This window comes from Theileria equi (genome assembly GCF_000342415.1).
Source record: "Theileria equi strain WA chromosome 4 map unlocalized gcontig_1105316255033, whole genome shotgun sequence".
In the NCBI taxonomy this organism is placed as follows: Eukaryota; Apicomplexa; class Aconoidasida; order Piroplasmida; family Theileriidae; genus Theileria; species Theileria equi.
Window position 1 is genome coordinate 526,243 of NW_004668228.1, and position 25,256 is coordinate 551,498.

At 40.8% G+C, this 25,256-nt stretch overlaps 10 protein-coding genes across 10 annotated transcripts; 6 read left to right on the plus strand and 4 right to left on the minus strand.

Annotated features, from left to right (window-relative positions):
• Nucleotides 1-146: 146 nt before the first annotated feature.
• On the plus strand, nt 147-3,461 carry BEWA_014070 (pentatricopeptide repeat domain containing protein; the record flags this gene model as incomplete). Its single annotated transcript, XM_004832243.1, has 1 exon — nt 147-3,461. The coding sequence occupies one exon, from the start codon at nt 147-149 to the stop codon at nt 3,459-3,461; it is 3,315 nt and encodes a 1,104-aa protein (XP_004832300.1).
• A 380-nt stretch (nt 3,462-3,841) lies between these two features.
• BEWA_014080 (hypothetical protein) lies at nt 3,842-7,354 on the plus strand (the record flags this gene model as incomplete). Its single annotated transcript, XM_004832244.1, has 1 exon — nt 3,842-7,354. One exon carries the CDS (start codon nt 3,842-3,844, stop codon nt 7,352-7,354), a length of 3,513 nt encoding a protein of 1,170 aa, XP_004832301.1.
• Nucleotides 7,355-7,456: 102 nt separating this feature from the next.
• Nucleotides 7,457-8,848, plus strand: BEWA_014090 (hypothetical protein; the record flags this gene model as incomplete). The annotated part of the gene is made up of 1 exon (XM_004832245.1): nt 7,457-8,848. The coding sequence occupies one exon, from the start codon at nt 7,457-7,459 to the stop codon at nt 8,846-8,848; it is 1,392 nt and encodes a 463-aa protein (XP_004832302.1).
• A 428-nt stretch (nt 8,849-9,276) lies between these two features.
• Nucleotides 9,277-9,951, plus strand: BEWA_014100 (conserved hypothetical protein; the record flags this gene model as incomplete). Its single annotated transcript, XM_004832246.1, has 1 exon — nt 9,277-9,951. The coding sequence occupies one exon, from the start codon at nt 9,277-9,279 to the stop codon at nt 9,949-9,951; it is 675 nt and encodes a 224-aa protein (XP_004832303.1).
• A 79-nt stretch (nt 9,952-10,030) lies between these two features.
• On the minus strand, nt 10,031-11,135 carry BEWA_014110 (RNA processing factor; the record flags this gene model as incomplete). Its single annotated transcript, XM_004832247.1, has 6 exons — nt 10,031-10,145; nt 10,181-10,254; nt 10,290-10,574; nt 10,611-10,683; nt 10,720-11,060; nt 11,100-11,135. 6 exons carry the CDS (start codon nt 11,133-11,135, stop codon nt 10,031-10,033), a joined length of 924 nt encoding a protein of 307 aa, XP_004832304.1.
• Nucleotides 11,136-11,166: 31 nt separating this feature from the next.
• BEWA_014120 (conserved hypothetical protein) lies at nt 11,167-13,684 on the minus strand (the record flags this gene model as incomplete). Its single annotated transcript, XM_004832248.1, has 2 exons — nt 11,167-13,579; nt 13,617-13,684. 2 exons carry the CDS (start codon nt 13,682-13,684, stop codon nt 11,167-11,169), a joined length of 2,481 nt encoding a protein of 826 aa, XP_004832305.1.
• Nucleotides 13,685-13,704: 20 nt separating this feature from the next.
• On the minus strand, nt 13,705-14,607 carry BEWA_014130 (conserved hypothetical protein). Its single transcript, XM_004832249.1, has 4 exons — nt 14,543-14,607; nt 14,419-14,503; nt 14,199-14,379; nt 13,705-14,153 (listed from the first exon to the last, which is right to left on the minus strand). The coding sequence occupies exons 1-4, from the start codon at nt 14,580-14,582 to the stop codon at nt 13,758-13,760; spliced, it is 702 nt and encodes a 233-aa protein (XP_004832306.1). The 5' UTR covers nt 14,583-14,607; the 3' UTR covers nt 13,705-13,757.
• A 155-nt stretch (nt 14,608-14,762) lies between these two features.
• Nucleotides 14,763-18,140, plus strand: BEWA_014140 (conserved hypothetical protein; the record flags this gene model as incomplete). Its single annotated transcript, XM_004832250.1, has 4 exons — nt 14,763-17,608; nt 17,643-17,733; nt 17,768-17,989; nt 18,024-18,140. The coding sequence occupies 4 exons, from the start codon at nt 14,763-14,765 to the stop codon at nt 18,138-18,140; spliced, it is 3,276 nt and encodes a 1,091-aa protein (XP_004832307.1).
• A 4-nt stretch (nt 18,141-18,144) lies between these two features.
• BEWA_014150 (Helicase associated domain HA2 containing protein) lies at nt 18,145-21,247 on the minus strand (the record flags this gene model as incomplete). The annotated part of the gene is made up of 2 exons (XM_004832251.1): nt 18,145-18,344; nt 18,379-21,247. 2 exons carry the CDS (start codon nt 21,245-21,247, stop codon nt 18,145-18,147), a joined length of 3,069 nt encoding a protein of 1,022 aa, XP_004832308.1.
• Nucleotides 21,248-21,464: 217 nt separating this feature from the next.
• On the plus strand, nt 21,465-25,253 carry BEWA_014160 (conserved hypothetical protein; the record flags this gene model as incomplete). The annotated part of the gene is made up of 1 exon (XM_004832252.1): nt 21,465-25,253. One exon carries the CDS (start codon nt 21,465-21,467, stop codon nt 25,251-25,253), a length of 3,789 nt encoding a protein of 1,262 aa, XP_004832309.1.
• Nucleotides 25,254-25,256: the final 3 nt, after the last annotated feature.

Genomic DNA, 25,256 nt, shown 5'->3' on the forward strand with positions numbered 1-25,256 from the left:
TAACATTCTTATGAAAGATACGTTTTAACGGGTTGTTGGTAACATTTTAGATTGCTGCGCTTTAAAAGCCTACTACACCCATGATTTTTTAATGAAGAAGTAATTTTATTTTAACCAAGGTAGTACACGCAGAACTCTATACCACCATGGTGGTTTCGGCGTTTTCGAATGATAATGAAGATTTCAAAATTAGAGAGTTTGAGGAGTGCATAGTATCACTTTGTGATGATGACAGTACAGTCAATGGGTCCATATTATCGTCCCCCGAATTAGACAATGGAACACCCTTCTCTGCCACAGATTCCTCGGTCTTCGATCGCCTAAAGGTTATATTCAGAGGAAACTCCTCCGAAAAAAATCCGGGAGTTTGCGATAAAAGCTTTAACAAGGGAATAATGGACACAATGGGTCCATTTTCGGCCGGACTGTACAAACAATCAACAAGTTTAGCCGACCTAAAGTGCCTCAACAGCTGTGATTCAGTTTTTGGTATGGATACGTTGGCCGAAGCTTTGTCTGCTGGTTGTGAAATGTACAAGGCACCGTCACAATGCACACTAGAAAGTCCGCTTACACAGTTGGTTGCTTCCAACAGTGGCGATGCAGTGTCTACCATTACCGGTATGATCACTCCAGTCGATCGTGTGTTTGATTTGGCAGGCGCTGAATTCGGCGATCGGGCCGAGTCTTTGTTAGAGCGTTTTATCATGGGCGACTCTACTGTTCAGGATGAGTTGATCTCTCTCTTTTCAGCCGAGTTTAACTTGCCTGATTATGAAGGATTTTCTCCGTCCCTTGTTGCTTCGCTGCTCAAGTTTTGCATAATGAGAAACCAGTTGTTTTGGTCTGCTAAGCTAATTCAGATATCATGGGAAAAAGGTCTCAAGTTAAGCAGTGATAGCATTGTTCAGGTTCTGCTGGCCCTTGTTACATCTGACATGGTCGAACTGTCCAGGGGCTTGTTTACACGGCTCTTTCTCTGGGGATATAAGGATGACGAGTTATACACCCTCTTCATCACAGAACTACACACTCTGATTCACAGAGAGGGGATTAGTATAGCAAACAATTTTTTAAATGTTGTGGAAGATATAAGAGGTGCACTAGACACAAAAGTAGCGATTCTGTTGGTCTCGCTGTTTGTGGAGTTGGATTTCGTTTCTGGGGAGCGCTTTAAAAATTGGTTGGGATTGTCCAGCGTTGATGCTATTTTTTTGGCAGAGAAAATTTTAAGGTTAACAATCTTCTCAAGGTTACAATTTAGAATTCGTTTTTACATCCTTTTTATCCTCACGCTCTCTTTAGAATCCTCATATTCAATATTAGATCTTTTGCAATCTGACAAGCAACTTTGTCAGTTTTTGGAGTTCATTTGCCTCGAATTTCCCCTTGAATATTCCAGCGTTGTATCCAGGTTTTTGGAGCTAAAGTCATTCAACGCCTTTTCATTTATAAATTCTCTGCACATTGCAGCGAGAATATCTGAATCTAGTTCACTTATTACAAAGCTTTGCATTAGCGCTCTTCAACAACTAAAGTCCGTGGTACCAAACGATTTCAAAACGCCCGAATTTGGGGGGTACGAATTTTTGACATGCAGTGGTGTTAATCGCTTAATTTTGTCACTAGGCACTACCTTGACCTGCTTGTCTGGAATATGTAAATCGCTCTCAGCTGATGACCGTGAATTATTTTCTCCATTAATTGAGCTTTGTCTTTTGGTGGATGATCACGCAGCCGCTGAATGTGTAATGAAGTACATGTGTGACTACTTTGGCTTTATTGACGACCTTGTATGTGAGAAAATACTAATGGCCATTTCACTAAAGGGAAATTTCACCGTTGTCAATAGGCTATTACGAGGATCACAGCCTCACGAGTCCTGCGAAGTGTTCTTGCTTGGCTCTAGGGATGCAAGTTTTTATACCATGGAGAAGAGGAGGATTATAGGTGAAGAGGAAGACGATGATGAGCCAGCTCCTGGACTGGTTCCTGTAGCCAGCACTACCAACGAGCTCAATACACACCAAAGGTTATGTAGTTTTATCATTAGAGTCTGTCTCGCAAGTGGAAACTTTACATCTGCAATGCAGTTTATAAAACCCCTTTTAAGATTAAACCAACAAAACGTGGAGATTTCGCAATTGATCCAGCAAGTTTCCTCCAAGTTGGATTCTAGGAGCAAGCTGGAGTCCTTTTTGACTTTTTGCGAAAAGATCTCAATTCTCGTTGATGAAAATGCCTTTTCGTGCATATTGGATTGTTGTCTAAAATTGAAAAATTCCAAACGCTTACTGAGGTTGATTAACAAATTTAGGCTCTGGGGACTGCAACCCCAAGCTCAAACCTATGGTGTTATAATCAAGTCTTTAAGCTGCTGTGGAATGATTGATGAATGTAATCGATTATGGGATGAGTTTGTAAATAAACGTGGGTTTGAACCCAATGAAGTTACTTATGGTTGTATGTTTGATGCATACGTGAATAACAATAGAGTTGATGATGCGGTGCGTTTATTTGAGGATATGAAGAGCCAAGGAAAGGTTAAGCCAAACACGATTATGTATACCACTTTGATTAAGGGTTACGGTCAAAACAAGCAGCTAGATAAGGCTTTGAAAATGTTTAATATGATGTGCAGTGAGAATGTAGCGGCTAATACTGTTACGTATAACTCTATTATTGATGCTTGCGCAAGGGTCGGTGACATGAATGGAGCAGCGTCTTTACTAGAGGATATGCTTAATAACAATATTGAGCCGGATTTAATCACCTTTTCCACAATTATAAAGGGCTACTGCGTCCAGTCTAATATGGACAAGTCTTTTCAGCTTCTGAGCATAATGTATGAACGTGGCATTATGCCAGATGTTATCCTTTACAACTCACTTTTAGAAGGATGTGTAAAGAGTGGTCTTTTATGGCTTTGTGAGAAATTGTGGCAGCAAATGCAGCAGTATGGTATTCCTCCCAGCAACTTCACCCTTACAATTCTTATTAAAATGTATGGGAGGAATGGACAGCTAGACAAGGTATTTGAGCTTGCAGATACACTTCCAAAGCAATATGGATTTACCATAAACACACACGTGTACACATGTTTGATGAGTGCCTGTATCACCAATGGCCGTTATTCGATGATTTTGGAAGTCTACAAGTGCATGAAGTCAGCTGGTATAAAGGCTGACGCAAAGACTTTTGAAACGTTGATTCAGGGTGCCTCAAAGGGAGGTTTGTACCTGGAGGCGGCGGATATAATTTCTGATGTTTATAGTCTCTCCAATTCTTCTGGTGAGGCAGCCATTCCGAACATAAACACCAAGATTATTGAAAAGTTGTTTGCAAAGGTCTATTCAAACGTAATTGATCAAAATGTTTTATCGATTTACAATTCATTGGCTAGACGTCTTGAGCTTTTTGGTATAAAGATCAACAAGTATAACAAACCGATTAGACTTTAAATTGTGTATATTCGTTATATATGTTGAAATTTATGGCCTAGTGCGGAATTTTAAATGTTATGGATTTACGGAAGTTTTGTTGTTCTACATGCTCTCTGCACAGCAGAATGCTACACAAGTTGAGACTCTTATGGAGTATAATGACTGTGACGACTGTAAGGAGCCTATACACTAGAACATACATACTCCACTAGAGACTCTTAGGGACCTATTCAGCCAACTGATGACAGGATGTACTCCATAGTGATCACCTGGTGAGCTAGTGGTAAGAGGGAGGATGAATGCATGGATGAGGAGTAGATAGGTGGAGGAAGTAATAGATCCAGATGTAGCATGTAGTAGCAAGGCTTTAAGTGGAGGTGGAACTATAAATATGAAGGATGAGTAATGAATGGCTCAAATTAGGAATTAGTAATAAATGTAACGTAACATGTAATTGCAGTTACAAAGATGGTCCTTTTGTTGCAAAAAGGGAAGATGCCCTACCCAGTGACATAGGCTTTACCAGATATACTCACAGTCTTTCAAGTGGAGGACCATTTACTCTTAAGAGAGAGTTAGCTAAAGGTGGAGGCCAAATAGGGGTAACACCAGGATCAGACACTGAAATTCAAACTGTTACGGAAGTTTCTGTCTATTATTGGAATGGAGAACCTGACAATCCTATTCTGCTTGGAATTAAAAAGAGTAGTTTGCAGGATGATAGTAATCAACCAAAGTACTACGGTAAACTACTCAGTGTTTGGGGTCCTAGCCAAGTGGAAGGTCTGGAAGAACAACAGGCACTAGATCACCAAAACTGCCAACACAACAGTGCTATACCTTTTGATATCAAGAACCCATTATTGTTTTCTGCAAGTAACTCTGAGTGTTTAAATTCCAGGACACAAGTAATATCTAGTAATGGTTCCAGACAAATTGGTAAAGATGATAGGTATTTGATAGAATACTACAAGATTAATAATGTTAATGTCAAAATTTCCAGAGCTACATATAACAACGAGGATACTACCGTTACACCACCTAACATACCTATATCTCAAATAAGGGTATATTATTGGTCTAAAAGACCGTCTGAGCCTCTTATGGTTGAGTTTAAACCAAGGGGTAGATGGGAATCGGTTTGGTTTGAGAGATTAACCCATGCAGGCACCGTATGGGAATCTATATGCAAAATAGACTCAGAAGCCTTTTATTCTGAACCAAAAAAATTAGATTCAATTCCACAATTCATTAAAAGGTTAGATAAAGTAAGCTGCACGATTAATCATGCTGTTAAAATAGATATATCCAAGAAGGATGTTAGGTATTGTCATGAAAAATGTTCAAACAAAAGGATATACTCTAAGAGAGTCAGTAGTGAAATTCCGAACTATATAATCTATGAACATATTTCTGCCATTGATAATGAGAAAACTTTCACAATATCTTCGATATACAACGATATTATAAAACAGGATATTGGTGATCTAGTTCTAAATCTTTATAATATAGAAAAGTTAATAGTATTTTTTCCAACATGTAACGAAAGAGTCCCTGTTGCGATACATATTGAACATATGGTAGGACCTATAAAAGAAGATAAATGGCTTGAAAGAACATCTGACGATAACTGGAGAGATGTCACTATAGACTTTCAGGGGAAAACTGGTGATGTAGTAGCATTAAAAGGTCTTATGGACAAGATTAGAGAGGATACAGAAGCATGTAATCAATATCACCTTCCTAATACACAACATACTAGTGCTCTAGCAGGAAAAGTACCCACTTTGGATGATGAAACTGTTGATGTCAGTCTGAAAAATGATCTTGGAGGTGATGACCTGGGTTATGGAGATGAGGAATATTACGAAGTAAAGGAAGAAGATAAATTGGAGATTCCCACACTTTCAGCTCTACAAAGTTCTCCACAAGGAATTACTATTGATATAAGGAGAAAACTTAGTGAAGACGGCGGAACATACATTCCTCCAAATGGGCAAATTGTTCAACTGAGTAGGGAAGAGTATCCCCTAGGCTCTGGCTTCTACAAGTTCACACATAAGTCACCCAGTGGAGGCTCTTTTAAGGTTAAGGAAGTTAAGTATGATGGTAAAACCATAAATCATTCTCGATTACAATTTGACAATGCTAGTGATATTGAGCACCTTGCGGTATGGTATTGGTCTGGAGATACTTCCATGAATAGCCCTCTTCTCACAGAAGTGAAAGTGAGAGCTGGAGAATACAAGTATAGTAAAAATGAGGGAGGAAATAATTGGGTTCAACATGCCAGAGACTCTTCAGAAGAAAAGAGACCATTCCAAGGTGAATCCCTTGAACATACACTAGATGGTCTTAACTGCCAACATAACAATGCAGTTACCATGGATCTATCTTTTCAAAATTCTGAGGAGCGTTCTAAGAAGCATACCAGTAGTGGAAATGGTAATAGATATTGTTGCATTTACCACAAGGAGACTAGTGCGAAAAGGATCACTGTTACTCCACATGAAGTTTCTTGTACAGAACATTCTAACAACTCAACTCATATTCCCTACTTCAAACATGATGTTACTTGTGCTGGTAAAGTTAAGCTTGCAAAGATAAAATACTATCCAAATGGTAGCAATAATAGTATTAGGAAGAGAATTAAACTAGAGGACAATGACTTTCCTATAGAGGGTTCACTCACTGTTTCTGCATTCTACTGTACAGGAGAAGCTCCAGTGCTGATTTACTTGGAATATAATGGTAAAAAGGATCACCTTAAAGGATGGTATAAGAAGGGAACTCAGGATACTGATCCCTGGGGAAGAGTTGCTGGTAACATCTCCACTAAAACACCTTATGGTATCAAAAGCTGTAGTGACGAGAGATTTAAAGCACTTGTGAAGGAACTAAGTTCATTCGGATGTAAATATGGACAATGTCCTGAATATACTAAACTTTCATTTCCACAGGATTTTGGTAGATCCAGTGCTACTGGACGTGAACCTCCTGTTGTTAATGACGGTAAAACTGGAGGAGACATTGGTGAAGATTGTCTAAAAACATTAGTAAACCTTGGAATAACTGGATCAGTTGTGGCTAGTGCAGTTGGTATAGAAACTCTAAGGACAACTCTTGAACTGGCCAGAAAGGCCATTGATGCTCTTCCTACTGAAAACCATACTACTAAAGGTTATTTTGCTCCTGTTATGGGATCTCAAGGATCTGGTGCTGCTGGTTCTTCTGGACCTAAAATCCCTGAAGGACAAAATTTTGTTCAAAATGCTCAAGATTCTAGCTCCGAAAATCTTAAATCGGAACCAGCGCTAAAGGCTGTTAATGGATCTTCTGTAGCTCCTACTCAACAACCTAGTGCTTATGGTGATTCTAATAGTGGTAAAAATGCTAAAGCTGAAGGACTCCCTAAAATAGATGAATTACCTCAAGCTGAAGAAGCTGTTAGTCGATATTCTGAATCCTCTGAAAAAGAACAAAATGTTGTTAAATCTGAAATTTCTCAACTTACTAAAACATCTCTCCAAGCTACTGAAACTCAAGGTGAAGGTATTCGACCTGGACCTGCTCCCGCTGGAGGAGGCGGTGGAGAAACTTCTAAAGCTGATCCTCCTGCTGAAGGTCAACCTAAAGTTGCTGGTTCTACTTCCTCTGCTTCTCAACCTCCTGGAGAACCTAAATCTCCTCAAGCTATTGTTGCTGAAACTGCCGCTACTGCTACTGGTCTTGGTGTAATATTTGGATCATCCTCAGGTACTCTCGCCGGAGCTGGTGGTCTTACTGGATTTGGTTGGTGGATCTACAAACGTTCTAGAGGAGATCCTTGGGTTAGACACGGATATCCTAGAGTTTTTAAAGAATGTGCCATATTGAGTATGCATAGATCCACTTGTGGACTTCTATTATAGCCATTCATCTATACTGACAATTCTGCTCACACCAGTTGAGACATGAATGGAGGATAGTATGGTAGATGGGTGTACCATGGACCATCTCTGCAAAAATGATAGATGGGAGGATCATACTCCAAATCTGTTACTGTAGACATTAACAACCGTCCTGGAGGTGGAGAAGTCCAACAAGATGGTAAAGGATACTATTACGAAATTGATGGTGGTCGAGTTCTTCTAACGGATGACTGGTACCCTGATTTGGAAGGAACGTATAGGAAGTTAACACATACTCCAGCAGGTGGTTGTACAATAGGTGATATTAAGAAGGGAGGAATTCCTCAGACTGGGTTTCCTGATTTAGCTGTTTATAGCACTATCTCAATCTTTTACTGGGAACTTGATTCTAGCTATAGTAATCCACTAGTTATTCAACTTGGCGAGGGAAATAATGAGTACTATAAACATGACGGTAGTACTTGGAGTAAGGATATAGAGGCAACTGGTAATCTCAGAGAGGAACTTAACAAACAGAACTGTAAAAAGAATAACGCTCATATTGTGAATCTATCTCAAAAGAAGAGTGGTTACAATTGTCCAAGTTGTAATACTGGAACAAAAATCAATGTATCATACTCCAGCATCGCCAGTATCATTTCCTCTACATATACTATTCCTGGTGCTAGGTCCGCTTCAATCTCTGGTTTCAAGCATAACAACAATTGGCAAGCTGGACTTCCACCTATTAAAAATCTGCGGAAGGTTATTGTCTACTGGAGCACTACTTCTAGTAATAAGCCTCTCCTTTCAGCTACTCAAAGCAGACCACCGAAATATTTCAGAAGAAACAGTGACAATGAAAACGCCTGGATTGAAAATACTACTGGTCAATCTGCTCTTCCTAATGGAGAAACTCCTCAAATTATTCCAAACTTATCTGGGAAAGCTAATACAACATACAATTACCAAGGTACTAATATACCTGTAACGGTGCGAAGTAGTTCGCTTGGTGATTGTTATTACAGATACCAGCATTCTCTTTGCGGTGGGCCATTTAGGATTACAAGAATTACCCATGGGACTGGAGCTACTTTAAATGGTATAGACTCTACTGACCCTTTAGTTAGTGTAACAGCATACTACTTTGGAACTAGTCCTACACTTGATAAGCTTCTCCTTGTTGAACTATCTATAAAAAATAATCAAACCACGTACAAGTACTTTCACAGACAGACTAAAGGTGCGGATAGATGGTCTCTATATCCTGAATCTGGAGGAGGTACGGCTAAACTCTCTGAAGATAAACTAAAGGCAACACTGGATACCTTGTACTCAATACAATTTCCTGCTGAACAGACTGATTCACAGGACATTGGTCAGCAGATAGGTGCCTTTTTTAAAAGAACGGAAGGCATAATTACTGCAACAGTTACCCCTGGCATAGGCGGTACCATCGGTCTTGCTGTATGGAAAGGACCTGCTTTACTCGCACGACTAATCACTCGTCTGTAATGTACTACAGGAAGAACACCCTCATCTCTGCCAATAGGCAGTACTAGTACCAAGACACTCCCCTCTAGACTATTCTGTTGGTATACTGGAGTGCTAGGACCCATGCACACCCATAATCTGCCTACACTTGGACCCCTGAAACGTATTTCTATCCGCAAGTTCAACTCTAGCATTAACATCCTTTTATCCGCTGCATCATTCCTTATCCACAGTCTATGCCACTCTACACATTACACTTGGCGCAAGTTTCCCAGAACCATTCCCGGTGCTCGCACCAGTTTCTTGGCTGGAGCCACTGCCGCTGGTCCTGCGCTCCGCTCATGTGCCTCCACTTCGTTTGTACGACTGAATATGTTGTGCTTGATTGTCGTTGAAAATTCCTCGCTGGGCTCCACCACATTCAATTTATGCCAAAATTTTAGTGTAAAATGAATAATTCGCTCGTTTCCTTCCTGGAGAGGAGAAAAAAGAGTACCGTAAAGACGGCGACGTTGCTGCAGCAGACCGACGAGGTTAGCCAGGACGAGAAGTCGGAATTCAACTCTGACGAGGCCTTTGACGATAATTCCGAACATGACGACGAATGGAAGGTTTCGGACGACGAGGTTGGCTCTGGGTTCCAGGCCACTCCAGCAGTAGGCGCAGGCTTGATGAAGATCGTACAGACGGTGGCGTGCGACGAACAGGACGAGAAAAGCACAAATAACGAGCAAAAGGTTTCACATCAAGTGTGGCCCAGGAAAGAAGAGGAAACCGTGAAGGAGGAGGCTCAGCCTGCCGAAGAGCCGTCAAAAATTTGGGTTCCAAAGTTTAAATCGGCCATGCAGAGCACTTTTGTGAACAAGAATGATGATATTGACCTTGCAGAGTCAGCTAAATTGGCCTTTGCCAAATCGGAAGCGGCACTGGCTGCCAAGAAGACTAAAAAGAAGAAGAAACCGACCTCGATGCCGGAGGAAGACGAGGAAACTTCATTTGTAAAGATAAAGTTTGACATTTTTTCCATTATGGATGAAAAGTACGCAAAGTTTAACGGTTCTACTCATACAATGGATGAGGAATTGGTAAAGAGCAAGTATGTCGAGAGGGGACAAGTTAGATGAAGAAGCGTTTGCGATCGACTTGTAGATCTGGACGCCATACGAATTCGAATAGACCGCTTTCCAGATCGAATAACCCTTCCTAAATCGTATTTAATGTTTGGCATGTGCTAGGTACCTGTACGGAGTGGACCTTTAGTGTGAATCTCGGTCCGATTTCCTTGAGGGAGCATTTTTTCTCGTTTCGAAAGACGTATCTGTAAAAGCCTTGTGCTTTGTGGAGGCAACTCACCTATGGTGGCGAAAAAAGATCATGTCTCTTTGATTGTGAAAGGTGATTACGCGTCTTCCCTCGAATTCGGGTGTCTGCATGCTTATATCAAAGTGTAGAGAAAACGAACGAGTGGGAATAGGGCTCCTAGTTGTCTTCCTATGCGTCTTCCTAGTCTGGTATTGAACGAGTTGAGAACAAGTTCTGGAGTTGTGGGAGTCAAAACTCCGCCGCCTTTCATTTCCGATGCAAATGTGATGCTTGTAAGCTTAAAAAACGTTGTAGGCCCACTTGGTAGTGAGCATAGATAGAGCCCAGATGGCATTTTGTCCGGACCTTGGTTGACTAGTAGTATGGCAGAGAATCCTCCTTCAGTGCCAGCTTTTACCAGTGCCTTTAGCTTGTGTTCGTCTCTCTGTCATTCCCATGAATTGGCAAGGGAAAAACTTACAGCGTAGTAGATTGAGTTTGGGAGTATAAGCAACAGTTCCTTCATAAATGTCCTCATCTTCTCCGAGGGACGCCTGCAGGTTTACGTTGCGTAGGCGACATTTGCTTACCTGGACGACGTTATCATCAACTTTGGAGTAGAATCTCCGTTAAAATGACCGGAGAACTCGTCAATCGCTTCCTCAGCGTCGATTTCTGGGTCTCCATCGTTGACGATTGTTTCGTCAAAACGTCTCATGGATTCTATAGTTTCTGGGACCCTTCTCTCCACTTCTAGACCCATTGCTTCGTCTTCTTTGCGTTTCCTGCGTTCTATTCTCTTTTCTTTGCGATGTTTTTGCCTTTCTTCGGCTTTACGTTGTAATTTGGCTGAAGGCGGCGGCTCTAACCCGCGTAGTTTACGCCGTTCTCTTTTATTTTTGTTTTTAATGGCGGAAGCTGAGAGTTTACCCTGAAAAATTTGGAGATTTTGGGGAAATTGCGGTCAAACCTCCTTAGCCTTGCGATTTGGCTTTGCTTTTGCCATGAATAATAATCATGAATTATGCATTAAAGAGTTAGATTCCCTTACATGTGAATTTGCGGCAGAGTAACAATACATTGGATAATAAAATGTGGAATAGAATGGGAATGGCAAAAAACCACAAGAATGGTAGGCTGGGTGATTTCACTAGCACATGATCTTCAGCAAACGAGTACACCTTGCGCAAAAGAAAAGAGTCTCCAGAGGCGTTGATCCAGTGGGTGGCATTTCCAAACACGTGCTTTGCGAAAAACCTCAGCGATTCCTTCACTTGTCCTACAAGTGCTCCAGAGAATGCGGATGCATCCAAAAACTTGACTAGTGCCAGACAAGCAGTCCCCAACGAAGCCAAGACTGCATCTCTGGCCCTTGATCCAGACACACATGTGGGTGGATAGACTAAAAACAGAGACACCAGAGTATACAAGAATGTAACTAGAGGCCCAAATACTCCATTTCGCTTCACACTAAGGAGCAATAGTGGGAGTGATGTAAAGAGCGAGAGAACAAACGCTAGAGACCAGTTCAGTACCGATAATCCCAGCAAGAATGTTATAGCAACAACATGTGTAGCCACTGCCAAAACAATGCTCGGTTGTGGTAGATTGTCAGGGATGAGATATACAATCCACGCTGGACCAAGTTTTTTGAGCTCAGTCTCCAACAATGATAGTTGGTCCGTCTCTGGAGCTCCATACACCACCTCACTGGTGACTTCTGTAATGCGATCAATAGAATCCATATTGTAATCAGTGGATATACTTCCAGCAACGCTGTGTCTTCTTGTAAACTTTTCCTTCAAAAGGGCCAACCTATTTGCCCATCTTGCTCTTCTCTCTGGGTCTCGTCTGAGAGAGAGTCTTCTAAGCAAGTTTTGCAACTTTTCCATGTTACTCAAGGGCGCAGATGGAGCTTGCATTCTATTTACATACTTTATGGTATCTCTGTCAAGTTCATGCGACTTGCTTCCACATCCCATTTTATTTGCTACGATTGAACAGAGGCGAGCTAGAGGTGACTTGGGGGTACCCTTGAGGGTTTTCATACGCTCAAGAATTTCCTGCTTAATCAGACAAATATCATCTTCGGGGTACTCATAATCGAAGAGTAGCGCAAAAAACTTGAAGAAGAGTAAATTTACAAGCACCAATACTCCATATGATACAGCAAGTAATCTAAAGGCAAATCTGGTTGTTTCCAACACGACATCCGTTTTATCACCAGAATGTTTCTTTACCATACTAACCAGATAAATGTATGAAGGAAGAGAGCCAAGAATAGTATTCACCGCAAACACTCCAAGACCAAAAAAGGCAGTGGTAAACTTTCTTGTATATGGTGAAAATATGAGCCATACAAGCGATTTTAAAACAAGAAGGGGTATGATCACAGCGTAGACCGAGATGGAAATAAAATTTCTCGCATCCGTAAAGAAATAAAAGTTGTAGGAACGTTCCAAAAGAGTATCCAAGTTGTTTTGATTTCTGAGCATCAATACTAGCACCTTTAATAGAATATCTGGACTCTTTGGATACTTTGAAACAGCAGAACAAATGAGTGAAAATCCATTTATATTCCTCTCCAGCAGTGGTGTATGTTGCCTTGAACGATCAATATTGAATGCCATGCGAAATACGCTTTGCCACATTGAACGCGTATGGACTTCAAAACCTTCATATGCTGCAATGTTTACAAATATATTAACAACATCCTGATTAGGTAATAACCCATCTGTGCCCTCGTAACTTATTGTATACTTGGCACAATCGTTGGATCCCAAATCCAACACAAAAGCATTGTGGAGTGTTCCACTTCTAAATTTAAAATATCGGTTCGTAAAATAGTCATCCAAAAATTGGCGCGTACCTGTAGCGTACGGCAACTGACGTTCTGTAACCAGAAGAATAATATCCTGCGACAAATATTCGGCTGTTGATAAATGCTTCAATGCAGAAATAGCTAGGGTAACGCTAGTTACATCTTTGCTGCAGTCCCTGGTATCAACCGTTGCAACCAAGAGCGTTGCGCCTCTAGCGTGGCATCTCAGACACTTTAGTCTGCACAGAACAGAGTAACCTTCGATGAAGCCATTTGGCCCATTCGTATCGTAGGCGTATCCGTACGAGTTGTATCCGATTTCGGACCATTCAAAGGCTTCATTTAGAAGTTCTCCAACCTTTTTCAGTACTGTAGGAAAGTCCTGCGGAGCAGACGTCTTCCACTCGGAATATCTTCTTTTTGATAGAGCTTGACCTCTCTTTTGGCCTTGTTCCAGGGCACAGATCTCGGTTAGCTCGGCTTTCACCGAGTTCATGTGATGGAAATCATCGTTTATGAGTTCACTTATTGAATATCTGTTCAGGTATCCGTGTTCGTCTACCGACGTCTCCTTTTTTAGTAGCGATAGGAAGGGAACCCCGAAAAGTGCCACAAAAAAGAGAATATTCCTGTAAATTTATCGTTACTCAGTGGACAAGGACGAACCCTAATGGATAAGCGATTTTGGATATTTTGCGCTTCAGGTTCACGAGTCTAATCGACGTTAAAGACATAATGAAATGTGTAACGTATATTTCAAGGCAAAATATTCTATGCTACATAGCGCCTATACATTTGGCAAAGTGATCACATAAACCTCAGGCTTCCGGTTCCCACAGTTGTGCCAAGGTTCCTCACCGCTACCAAGTCAGGAGCGCTGGGTCCTTGCGGAGCTTCGCGGCCATCGGTGAGTTGAATAACTTGTCCGTCTTGCTCAGCGTTGGAAGTTGTCGTCGTCTCTCCAGGGACTGGAGCGGTTTGAGGTTGTGTAAAGTAGACCCTGGAAGGGTCGTTTGGATCGATGAACGCACACCTATCGCTTGAAATGTCACAAAATGGATCCGATACGGATTGAAATGAAGGGTCGTTGTGCACCTTGGCATAAAACATGTAGAATCCCTTCAAGAAGAGAGCACATCCACCTCCCTTGAATATGATCGAGAATAGCCCATCACTCTCCAATGGGTTCGGTTGGCCAAATTCCTAAATTGTGAATGTATTCGTACTCTCTGGAGGGGCAAAACTAACCGACTGAATCTTGCCGTCAAAGTGATTTGATTTAAAAATCGGCTGGTGAAACCTGGGCTCTGATAGCAAGGCATACGGCAGACTTATGCTAGTGAACTCCCTTCTGAAGTCCTGGTCCTGTTTCTTTACAAATACAATACGATGTGTAGTTAAAAATGTGTCTCCGCACCCACTCAGAGTCCTAAATTCGGTTCGTACGCCCACTGGAGAGTAAACAAACCTGTTTGCAAGTTTAAGGGTCAATTTGGTACCAGAGCGGCACAAAAGCATGGCCTCGCCGGGGCAGCAGCTCGGCATGAGTTGCTCTAAGTGGAGCGTATATGAGCGCTGTGAATCAAACTTACTTGTGTGTATATCTTGGGCCAAAACGGGATTAATCGACATTATTTTAGGCTAATAAATATCGACTGGCTCCGTGAACACCCTCCCACTCCTGGCGTATCTGGGCCTGCCGTGCTCCCTGTGCAATGCCAGTCGTTTTGTCTAATTTATTTCAAACACAAACGGTCGGTCTCCAGGCAACAAAATAGCCGTGGTCATGTACGTTTGGATCCTCACGAGGTAATGCCTCCACTGCCTTTTGAAAAGGCAATTTTACGACGAATAGTACCATCGTGGAACGAAACTCTACACTTTTTACTATCTAAAAAGATAATAGAAAAGGATTCCATAGCACACATCAGGGATGAAGTGCTGAAGACAAGAGATTTTGGCAACACGCAGTTCGGTCTAACAAATGGGCTCCTGGTCATCTCAGTTGGCTGCGATCTCAATAGACTGCTCTTCTATCTGCTTCTTTACACGGTCAATCCGCTGCACGTGTATGATTCCACCTTTTATCCCCCAAAAGACTGCAACGGTAAAGTTGATGTTGACGCACTGAATGACTGTCCACCCCTCGGCGTGCATAATGTGGACTATAGCATACGTTCAAATGAGGTGTATAGGCGGATATTCGATCTAGGGCAAGATGGCAGAGGATCTCATGCCAGAATTTGGCAAAAATCTCAGCTGTTCAAAGACGTCAACATCCAAGGAGCGCTCAAGATGCGCAATCGTCTGATATTCGTCTTGGGTTATGAGCTTGGAGAATACGTTTCTGTTGCAACTGGATTCGCCCATACAATAAAGAGAATATGTCGCAAACCCGGATCCTATCCTGAGGTGGAATCCGTCAAGATTCCCATGGTTGAGTTCCTGGATGGCAATAGCATGTCTACGTTTAGAGAACGGCTGTATCTCAACGGTGGAATATTTTGTCTTCCTAGTAGGATCTTGTTGGCTGATATACTAACCACAAAGATTATCCCAGAATTAATCGGTGGCATTATAATTATGAATGCTCACAGGATAATAGACGACTATAACATACCGTTTGTAATCAGACTGGTAAGATCCAGAAATCGCATAGCCTTTATCAAGGCACTATCGGATTCACACAGTTCCTTGAGACCACCCGGAAAAATAACCTTTGTACTAAAATCACTATTTACAAGGGACTTTTTTTTATTTCCACGATATAGCACTATCTTTGAAGATGTTTTAAATTGCAGTCACGTACAGCCAGAAACATTTGAGGCTGTGTTAGAGCTTAGCAAGGCCGCAAAGGATATTTACTTTGCAATAGTACGGCTGATTCAACGATTGTTGGATGATTTGCAGAGGAATGATTCAACATTCCAGGATTTAGACATGAATCGCATCATATACTCAAGATCCACCAGTAAACTTTTGAGGAGTATTTTTGAAAACAAGGTCCTGACGGTGAATTCAAACTATATAAAACGCGATATTGAGAGTATTGTAAATTTGAAATACCTGCTGGATAAACTCCTTCACATGGATCCTGCAAGCTTTCACGCATACGCAGAGCAACTGAGATCCTCAGATCCTGAAGCACCATGGCTTTTTACTCCAGATGGAAACCTCATATACAAACTTTCTACTGCAAGGCTCTTTACGTTATCTTCTGATACAGAGAGTGGAATTGTGGTTGATGTAGAACGTCACAAGAAGGCAGACTACTTGCGAGAGATTTTACTTAATGAACATGTATCTTGCGAGGAAGTGGGAACTTTGTTCAAATCTGCGTTTTCCTGGGTGAAAAGTCCTCGTGTTTTTCACAACCATTTGAGGAGCATTAGAAATGGGATTTATGCAAATTTGAGTATACACTCAATTAGACGTACACTGGTACGGAAGGAATACAAAAATTTGCATAGGTTATGCAAATTTTTGTCAGCTGGTAGAAGCTTAAAGAGGAGGGTTATGATTTTGGTAGATAATGCCTACATGCAAGAATATCTGTACGCTCTCTTAGAGTCAAATGTGAACAATTTTGACGAGCAGATGTTTCTCCGCTATATTTATCAAAGAGCAGAATGTTACAAATTCACAAACATGCAGACTGATAAGGAGTTTACATCCTTCACTAGTTATCATTACCATCAGTGTGTAAATAAAAGTCGAGATGAAACAAATAAGCTAATTTACAACTATGTAAGATCACAAATACATCTTTTGAACATGAATGTCATAAGGAACCCCTTCATGTATATTAACGCTGTAGATGATCTCTCTTCGTCTGACGAACTAGGCGAAACAGAAACACCCAGAAAGGTGGATAATGATAGCAATGGTATAAAGGGGTTTATAAGGTTTCGCCAAAGCAAACACTTTGTATCTAATATTTACGTAACGCACGTGTTGTCGTACAATAATCGTCCTGCGGCTCTCAAGGGAATATTACAGGAAAAACTAGACTCCAAATCTGAGAGTGAAATTCTCGCGAAATGCCCTGTAACTGATCTCATATATCTTTTTCAGGATATAAAACCAACGCTTATAATCGTGTTTACTCCAAATACTCATATATTCCGGGTAATTGAGCAGTACTGTGCGCTAAATTTTTATGCAAAGAAACGCAATTATTTGAGGGTGCATGTGTTGTCCTATAAGGACTGTCTGGAGACTCATCGATTTAAAAAGGATCTAAAGACTGAGCTTGAAAGTTGGGGACAGTTGCAAAAGGAAAAGGAAACATCAGTAGTACAGCTTGATGAATCTGTCTTGACAAGGGGTATTTCAGTTGTAAACGGGCAAGCACTCATTGATATGAGAGAACTCCGCAGTAAGCTTCCGTTTCACCTCTATTCAAATGGAATTCAATTGTTTCCAATTTGCCTGGACATTGGTGACTATGTGCTAACTCCAGACATTTGCGTAGAACGCAAGAAACTGGAAGACCTTATAATGTCATTTAACAATGGAAGGCTTGCAAAACAGGTTGGAGAAATGTGTAGTGCATACGAGTTTCCCTTTCTCCTGATCGAATTTGAGAATTCCGAAACATTTCACTTTCCATCCTTTACCACCGAAAATAAGTCTGGGCTAAACTTTTTGTATACCAAGTTTGTTAAATGTTATATTTTTATTCCTTTACAGACTAATAATCTTATGCTGTAATTTTCCAAAGCTGAGACTTATTTGGGGAGCATCTCCTGGCGACTCTGCCAACGTTTTCATAGCCCTAAAGGTTCGTTTTATGGTGCTTATACATGACGTTGTAGAAGGGAAGAGGTGAACCAGATGCGATCTCTAATAATATCCAGATCAAAGATGCTAGAAAAAGTATAGCTGACAAGCCAAATGAGGAGGAGTCCGCAACGTTTGATACAGAGTCCCCGGTGGTTTTAAGGAGGCCAGAACACGTTAAAAACAGGGACGCTTTAAAGATATTGCGTAAAATTCCCGGGGTGACCACACATAATATATCACTGATTCTCGGAAAGGTATGCAAGAGTTTTTCTAGAAATTATCCTTTAGGTAAATTCCCTACTACACTTGAGTGAACTTTCTATGAAAGAACTTTCATCATTTTTGCCACAGTCGGATGCAAAATCGATATACGAGTTTTTTAATGAGCCAATTACCGACTATTAATTTCTCACCCATTTGTGTCTTTTATTATGGGTACATTATTTCTTCTTTTGATTTTTCTCGAACCAAAAATCACCTCATTGGTGTTTGCATCATCTTCTTGCGATTTTTTGAGTGTATCCTCACGGGTTCTTTTAATATACATGTCTTGCAACAAACGTTGGTTTTCCAATTTATCCCTTGTTCTTTGGGCTTGCCCGGAAGCATCTAAAGGGTATATATGGAGAGGGTGAAAACTTACCAATGTTTTTCAGATAAAAAAAGGATGGTCCAAGTTGATAGAGCCATTCGGCATAGACTGCAGTCACATAACGCATATATTCCTTGGTAGTGATAACGACTTCATGGTAGACAACGTAATCTGGAGTGTATCCCATACCATAGAGAGCAGATGATGGATGCAAAAAGCATGGCGCAAAGCTGCGTAGATTGGAATATTCCCCAAAACCCTTGAGTTTTGACGCATTATGAAAGTACCCTGCACAAATTGCCTTACGTACAGCATCCCAGTCATTACCACAGGAAGTTTCAGGGAGTTTTTGCTTTGTTGTAATTTCCACAAGTTGCTGTCTGACTTCTGCAGCTCTCTTTAGCGATTTGTGCTGTATCTTGTTATCTTGACACCAAGATGCGCTACGCCCATTCAGACACCATTGTTTATAGACATTTAATAGCGTGAGATGATCACTTTCTGGAACCAAAAACTTTTCTCTGGCTGCATTATCTGCACTTTCCCTGCTGGCGTCAGATTCGTTCTCGACAACAAATATGTTTGGTGCAGATAGGACAGAAACCACAGTTAAAACCTCAGATAGACACCCCTCACTTTCACCTGCTATTATTATCTTTGCCAATGGAGGTTCTAATGGGTATTGAACCATTCTCTTTCCTACATCTGTGAGTTCTCCAGTCTCATCAATGCCTCCCAGAATCCACAACTGTAGCATAGCACTCAAAATGCTCTCCACATTTGGAGGGTCTATAAAGTCAAACTCTGTCAACCGTTTAATCTTTAGCGATTTTAAAAGGAGAACGACGTTGCATAAGTTTGTTCTCCGAATCTCTGGGACATTATTCTCAAATAAATCATTAATATAGGTACGTTCAGTGTACAATCTAAAGCATATTCCAGGTGCAGTTCTCCCTGCTCTTCCAGCTCTCTGATTGGCACCAGCTTGGCTAACTGGAGTGATCTGCAGACTATCCATTCCAACTTTTGGATTGTAGACTTTTAACTTACAAAACCCAGAATCAATGACAAATTTTATACCTTCAAATGTTAGAGATGTTTCTGCAATGTTGGTGGAAACAATTACCTTACGGTAGGGATATTTTTTGAAAACACGTTGTTGCAATTCACTAGGAAGTTGACTATATATGGGTAAGACACAAAAAGGCTCCAAATCGATATTATTTGCAACTTTCATGATGCTATAGAGTTTTAAATCCAAAAGCTCACAAGTAGCATTAATATCATCCTGACCAGTCATAAATATTAAAACATCTCCAGGTCCCTCTGAAATATGAAGAGATATACACTTTTCAACGGCAGCTTCTACATAGTCGTTTCCCATCGACCTGAGATATTCAATTCTCACTGGGAAAGTTCTTCCTTGTATTTTATAAATTGGACAGTTTCCAAAAAATCTCGAGAATTTATCGGCATCCATAGTAGCGGATGTGACAATTACACGAATATCGCGTCTTCTAGCCAACACTGATTTTAAAATTCCAAACAAAACATCAGTATTCAAACTCCTTTCATGTGCTTCGTCCATGATTATACAACTATAGCGATCCAAATCAGGGTCCATCAAAGTTTCACGAAGAAGTATACCGTCAGTCATGAACTTTATAGAGGTAGATTTACTAGTGACATCCTCAAAACGAATCGAATAGCCAACTAGATCTCCCACTCTGGTACCAACTTCCTCGGCTACACGCTGACAAACAGACACTGCTGCAACTCTACGCGGCTGAGTACATCCTATAATTCCAGATTTTGCGTAACCGTGTTCATATAAATATTGTGCCAACTGAGTTGTTTTTCCTGACCCAGTTTCACCAACAATTACCATCACCTGAAACTGATCCACATATTGCAGTAATTCATCTCTACATTGAAATACTGGAAGACTTTCGCGCGTATTCTTTAGTTTTTTACGTTGTGCTTCAATCTTTTCCTTCAACTCTTCTTCAGGTAGGTCTTCATTGATCAAATTTGAATATTTATTATTTTCAATCGTGGAAAAATGTTCCTCCTCTGGTTCTTGAGCGTCAATTTGGTCAAGTTTTAGAAGGGAGCCTAGTTTGGATCCTTCCAAGTCCCAGAAACGCACCCTTGTCGCGTTCCGCTCAGATTCTTCCTTTAGCCTACGCATGACCATACTTCCCTTTTTGGCCATTGCTGCGATATCTGATGTCATATCTTTTACAACTGATATTGCTTGATTTAAAAATTTGTTGTAAATCTGATTGAATGTATCCTCTCCACTGCTGAGATCGTCTAAATTGAGATCCTTGTCATAAACATCGTATATGAACGGAGGTATGACATTTCTGACTAGGACGATTTTTTTCGCTTCATCCTTGTGAACATTTGATGAGTTTAATTCCTGCATTTCTAGCGTAGCTAAGCGTGAACCAGCTCCGCCCTGCTTTAGACGTGTCAATTCCCATAGTGAATTATCAATATGTTTCTGGAATGATAGAGATGTTTTCTTCTTATCTGACCTATTTACGGCTACTTTATGACCAGGAAGCTGAGCTTGCCGTTTTGCTTCACGTTCTGCTAAATAATACGAGTTTTCTTCATCGTAATTATTTTGCATCATGAAGCTCTCATCATCACGATCATACCACATATGGTCGAGTATACGATCGTATGCAGACATTTCGCGATCATTCTCTTCCCTTTTGCTCTGAAAGTTCCTTCTATTCGACTCGTAACCTCCGCCATACTCCTTGAGGGCGTTATAGTCAATGTGATCATCGTTGGAATCTAGAAACTTTGGTCGTCTGCTAGACTTCTCCTCCATAGGTTTAGACTTTGGAATTGCCTTTTGCGACTTTGGTAGCCGAGTTACCTGGTAATCATCGAATACATCCATTTTGTTTTTTCTTGATCACCAACACATTTCCAGCGTCACCTCTCGGATTAATCTAAAACTTTATATTCTACATTGTCCATAAGAACAAGTTGGTGGTGGCAAGGTCCATTAAATCACCATTAATATCGACTGAGTTGCAACCCCTACCTGTGGTTACCATCATAAACAATCTATTCTGACAAGATGTACGCTATTGGCTACGTTAACTTTATGTAAAATGAAGGATTCAGAAGGGACTTACATAATAACGAGTTTCATTGCAAAGCTGCGGTCCTCTTCTCCGCTGAGCTGCGACTCTGTTCCGCAGGACTATGACGTCTGTGAAAGCGACGCAGACATCAGTTTGTATGAGGAATATGTAGGAAGTGGTCGTTTCAACAAGGTCAAACAGTGTGCTATGGATGCATTTACTGTCATCAGGGATGCTGATCGTGGAAATGCCAGCATTCAGTGGAATCCAGGCCTCGGTCAGGCTGAAATCGCAATCTTCAAGGTCATATATCCAATCATGAAGTCATCTCTGGACTGTTTGATGAATCAAATTGATACTCTCGTCATCCCATCCCGCAATGATGATGTGAATCTATACGATTCATCAACACTGACGTTTGAAGGGTTATTCCTCCTTCTCAAGGTCTGTCTCGAGGTCATAAATCCTCTGGCATATTCTAGCGATGGTACGGTCCTCTCCCAGCTCATTGGACTGATGGAAAAAACCTCATCGCTACCATTCCTGGTCAAGGCGAATTTGGGTTGCATTTCGATTTATTTGTGCAGAACGTATTCATCTGCCATTCATGCTCACCTTATACACAGCTATGAGTTGCTGTTGTCGCAGCATACGATTCTATTCGCCAATGTCCTGAATATGGCTCTGAACAACCCAGGGGCTGAAGTTGATCCCGACGCCCTGCTGTTTTTGAAGAGAGTTGTGCATTCAATTCTCAGAAGGTTGCATAAATCCGTCAGTGTGGATGTGGAAGATTTGAGTGAAGACTCTGTAGTAATGGCTACAAAGCTCGTAGATTGTTGGTATGGATCCCTCGTCAAGTGTTTGATAGAGCTACGCAAACGTTTGACCGCAGGAACCGAAAAGCCGGGGAAAATTGCAAAGTTGTGCCGTATCGTTTACGAAACGCCTCAATTGCCACCAGCACATAGACTTAGATTGGTGATACAGATTGCATTTCTCTTGAAGGAATACCCATATACTGATTTTCAGATAGAGGCGCTAAATGCATTGACGACGATGCTTGACTTTGGTCCGGAATATTCAAGTGCTATACTAAGCAGTAATTTACACCCTCTCCTAGGAGCGTTGTTAGATATTTTGATAAATCGCAAATTATGCGGAACACCAGAAGGGACAAATCAAGAAACAGATTGTGAAAAGCTCATCGCCCTTGTTTATTGTTTGGCTCAGCTTGTAAGAACCGCAAAACTTTTTAAACATGAACCAGATGCTGAGCTTGTTGATGAATTTTTACTAAAACAGATTCAACTCCTTCTTAAGGATGAAGAACCTGACAACAGTATTACTGGGGAAATACGCCTGAACACAATGACAAAGGATACGGAACATTTGCCTGAATTGAGTGCCAACTTCCCCTCATTTGATGACTTCAAAAACAACTGTGAAAGTTGTGAAATACTTACAAAATTGGTGCAATTGTTCAGTGACTTGCTCAAGTTCAATAATGAACAACTGGATGAAGCTATATCATTGGTTCTTTGTTGGATGTTGAAGGAGCTCGACTTTGAGCTTTGCCTCAAGTTAACAATGCCTGTATGTATGGAATTTTTAAAAACAAAACGCAGTAGAATGATTGAGAACATTTATAAATCGGATTTTCAAACACATGGAACAGCAGCCATAGCCACATCAGCTTCATCACGCTGGATTTTTGGTGCTAGGATATTTCGCACTGCAATAGAAGTGTTCAGGCAGAATGAGGAGCTAGCCTCGAGCCAGCTAACGAAAGAAATGATTAATAGTATATTTAATTCTCTCTTGGAAATTACTATGGAATCGGGAGGGAAAGTGGATCAAGAGGTAGAAGATTGCCTAGGCCTGTTCATTTGCACCTTTGGATTTGATCTTTATTTGCAAATATGCCCATTGACAAGGCTGTATGAGATTCCTATAACCTCTGAACAATATTCAACAGACTCAATGTCTTACATGCTCCCACTTTTGAAAAGGCAGCTTAAGGGTTCTCCACTTTCTTATTTTGCACAGCATATTTTGCCGGTGGCTGTGCGTGTTGAGACGTTGTCCGCACGATCAAAGGAGCTTGGCGATGTTGAAGGTGGGACTACTTCCAATCTGTTGAACGTAGCAAAAGAATATGAAGCTGTTAATGATCAATTGAACTCACTTCTTGTTACTTTAGCTACTGGCGCATCAGACTGCTATGAAGCCCTGTCCGCAAACGATTGTCATCTTATAAAGTATATTTTGTACCTCCTAGACAAGGGTGGAGAAAAGACACTTTGCGCATGTAAAACGATTTCTGCACTAGATAACATTGGTAATATTGCCACAAAACTTATTGGAGTGTTGGTTAAAAAGTTTGTAGGTTTGGAGCTTAACAAGAAACCAGCCAACGCCGGAAATTCTGTAAACACAGTATGTGACGCATTAATATCTGCAATATCAAATTGTGCCAAGTTTTGTCCTTCAGACATGTTAGCAAGTAACTTGGCATCTTTTGAACAGGCACTAGAAAAGAATAATAACAGTGGAGACTCTTTAATAAAGATATCACGTGCTCTGTTGCCTTCAGTTGAAGATGATTTAAAGATAAAACTACATGAGAACTGGTTAACCCTAATAACTACTAAACGCACAAAGCATTTATACGGGGCTATTAAATGTAGTTGTGAAACAGCCTATAACATAATCTCCAAAGACAATGATACAGTGTCTGAGTTTGTAAAGGTAGTTTGTGATACTCAGGGACTAGAAAAAATCGCACGCTGCTTAAGTCTAGCCGAAGAAGAGACTAATGTTGGTGATGATGAGTATAACAAACAACGTGTTGGTTCCATTTGTGCACTGACAAAATTGCTCGTTTTGATAAAGAATACTCCATTCTGGAATGAATCCATTCAGGCTCTTTCGCAGCAGCTGACAAAGCCATTGGTTTTTGAGTCGATATTAAATATTTCTGCTCCAAATTACAGCGCCAGAGCAAGTGCTGCTGCAATTTACGATTCTCTTTGCGCTCTTAATATGAATGACATGTGCAATTTGCTTAAATATACGATATCTGGATTATCCTGTGGTGGTTCAACTTCTTTGCAAACAGGAGTCGTTAAATGTCTGACCAGAATGGTTGCAGCATATTCAGATGTGGTTGAAAAATATGATTTGAGTCAGGTGTTGAAATATCTAACTAAAAGGCTATCTGATGATAACATCAAATTGTATATTCAACTTTTGAAATTCTTTAGAGTATGCGCTGTAAAGTTTAACCCTCCCAGGCTACAGTGGTTGACACCTCATCTTTTAACAATGTTCGAAAACGAAAAGTGTTGTGCACGGGCCAAGGTGTTTGTAAGGAGAGTCGTTGAAAAACTTGTCCCAAGACTCAAGAGGGATATATTACTTCGCTTATTCCCCAAGGATCATCTTCCACTTTTGCGCAGTATTCTTGCTGCCAAAAAGAAGAAGAGAGTTGCAAAACTTAGAGCTGCTCTATGTCCAGATGATAATGACAACGAAGGTGATAAGTTTGTGGATAAGATGTTTAAGACTGATAGCGAAGGTAGACTAATGTTGAATTTGGACGAACAAGAAGAGGGAATTCTCGAGGAGGTTGCCAGAGAAGAGGCAGCTAAATTTAAAAAGAAGCCAGGAAGGCGCCCAAAGGTGGAAAAGCAGGCTTCACAGCCATACACATACCTAAAACTAAACAAAAACAAGCATTCTGAGAAGCACAAGAGGGAAAATATCAAGGTGCTTAAAAATATCGTAAAAAATAAACGCAACAGTAAAGGTTAGATT

Excerpts from the sequence above, each read along its gene's own strand:
- BEWA_014130 (XM_004832249.1), bottom strand. The coding sequence starts at position 14,582 with ATGTCGATTAATCCCGTTTTGGCCCAAGATATACACACAA. Across the intron at positions 14,504-14,542 it reads GGCCCAAGATATACACACAA|AGCAACTCATGCCGAGCTGC; the intron begins GTAAGTTTGATT and ends CGCTCCACTTAG. Across the intron at positions 14,380-14,418 it reads ACCCTTAAACTTGCAAACAG|GACTCTGAGTGGGTGCGGAG; the intron begins GTTTGTTTACTC and ends AACCGAATTTAG.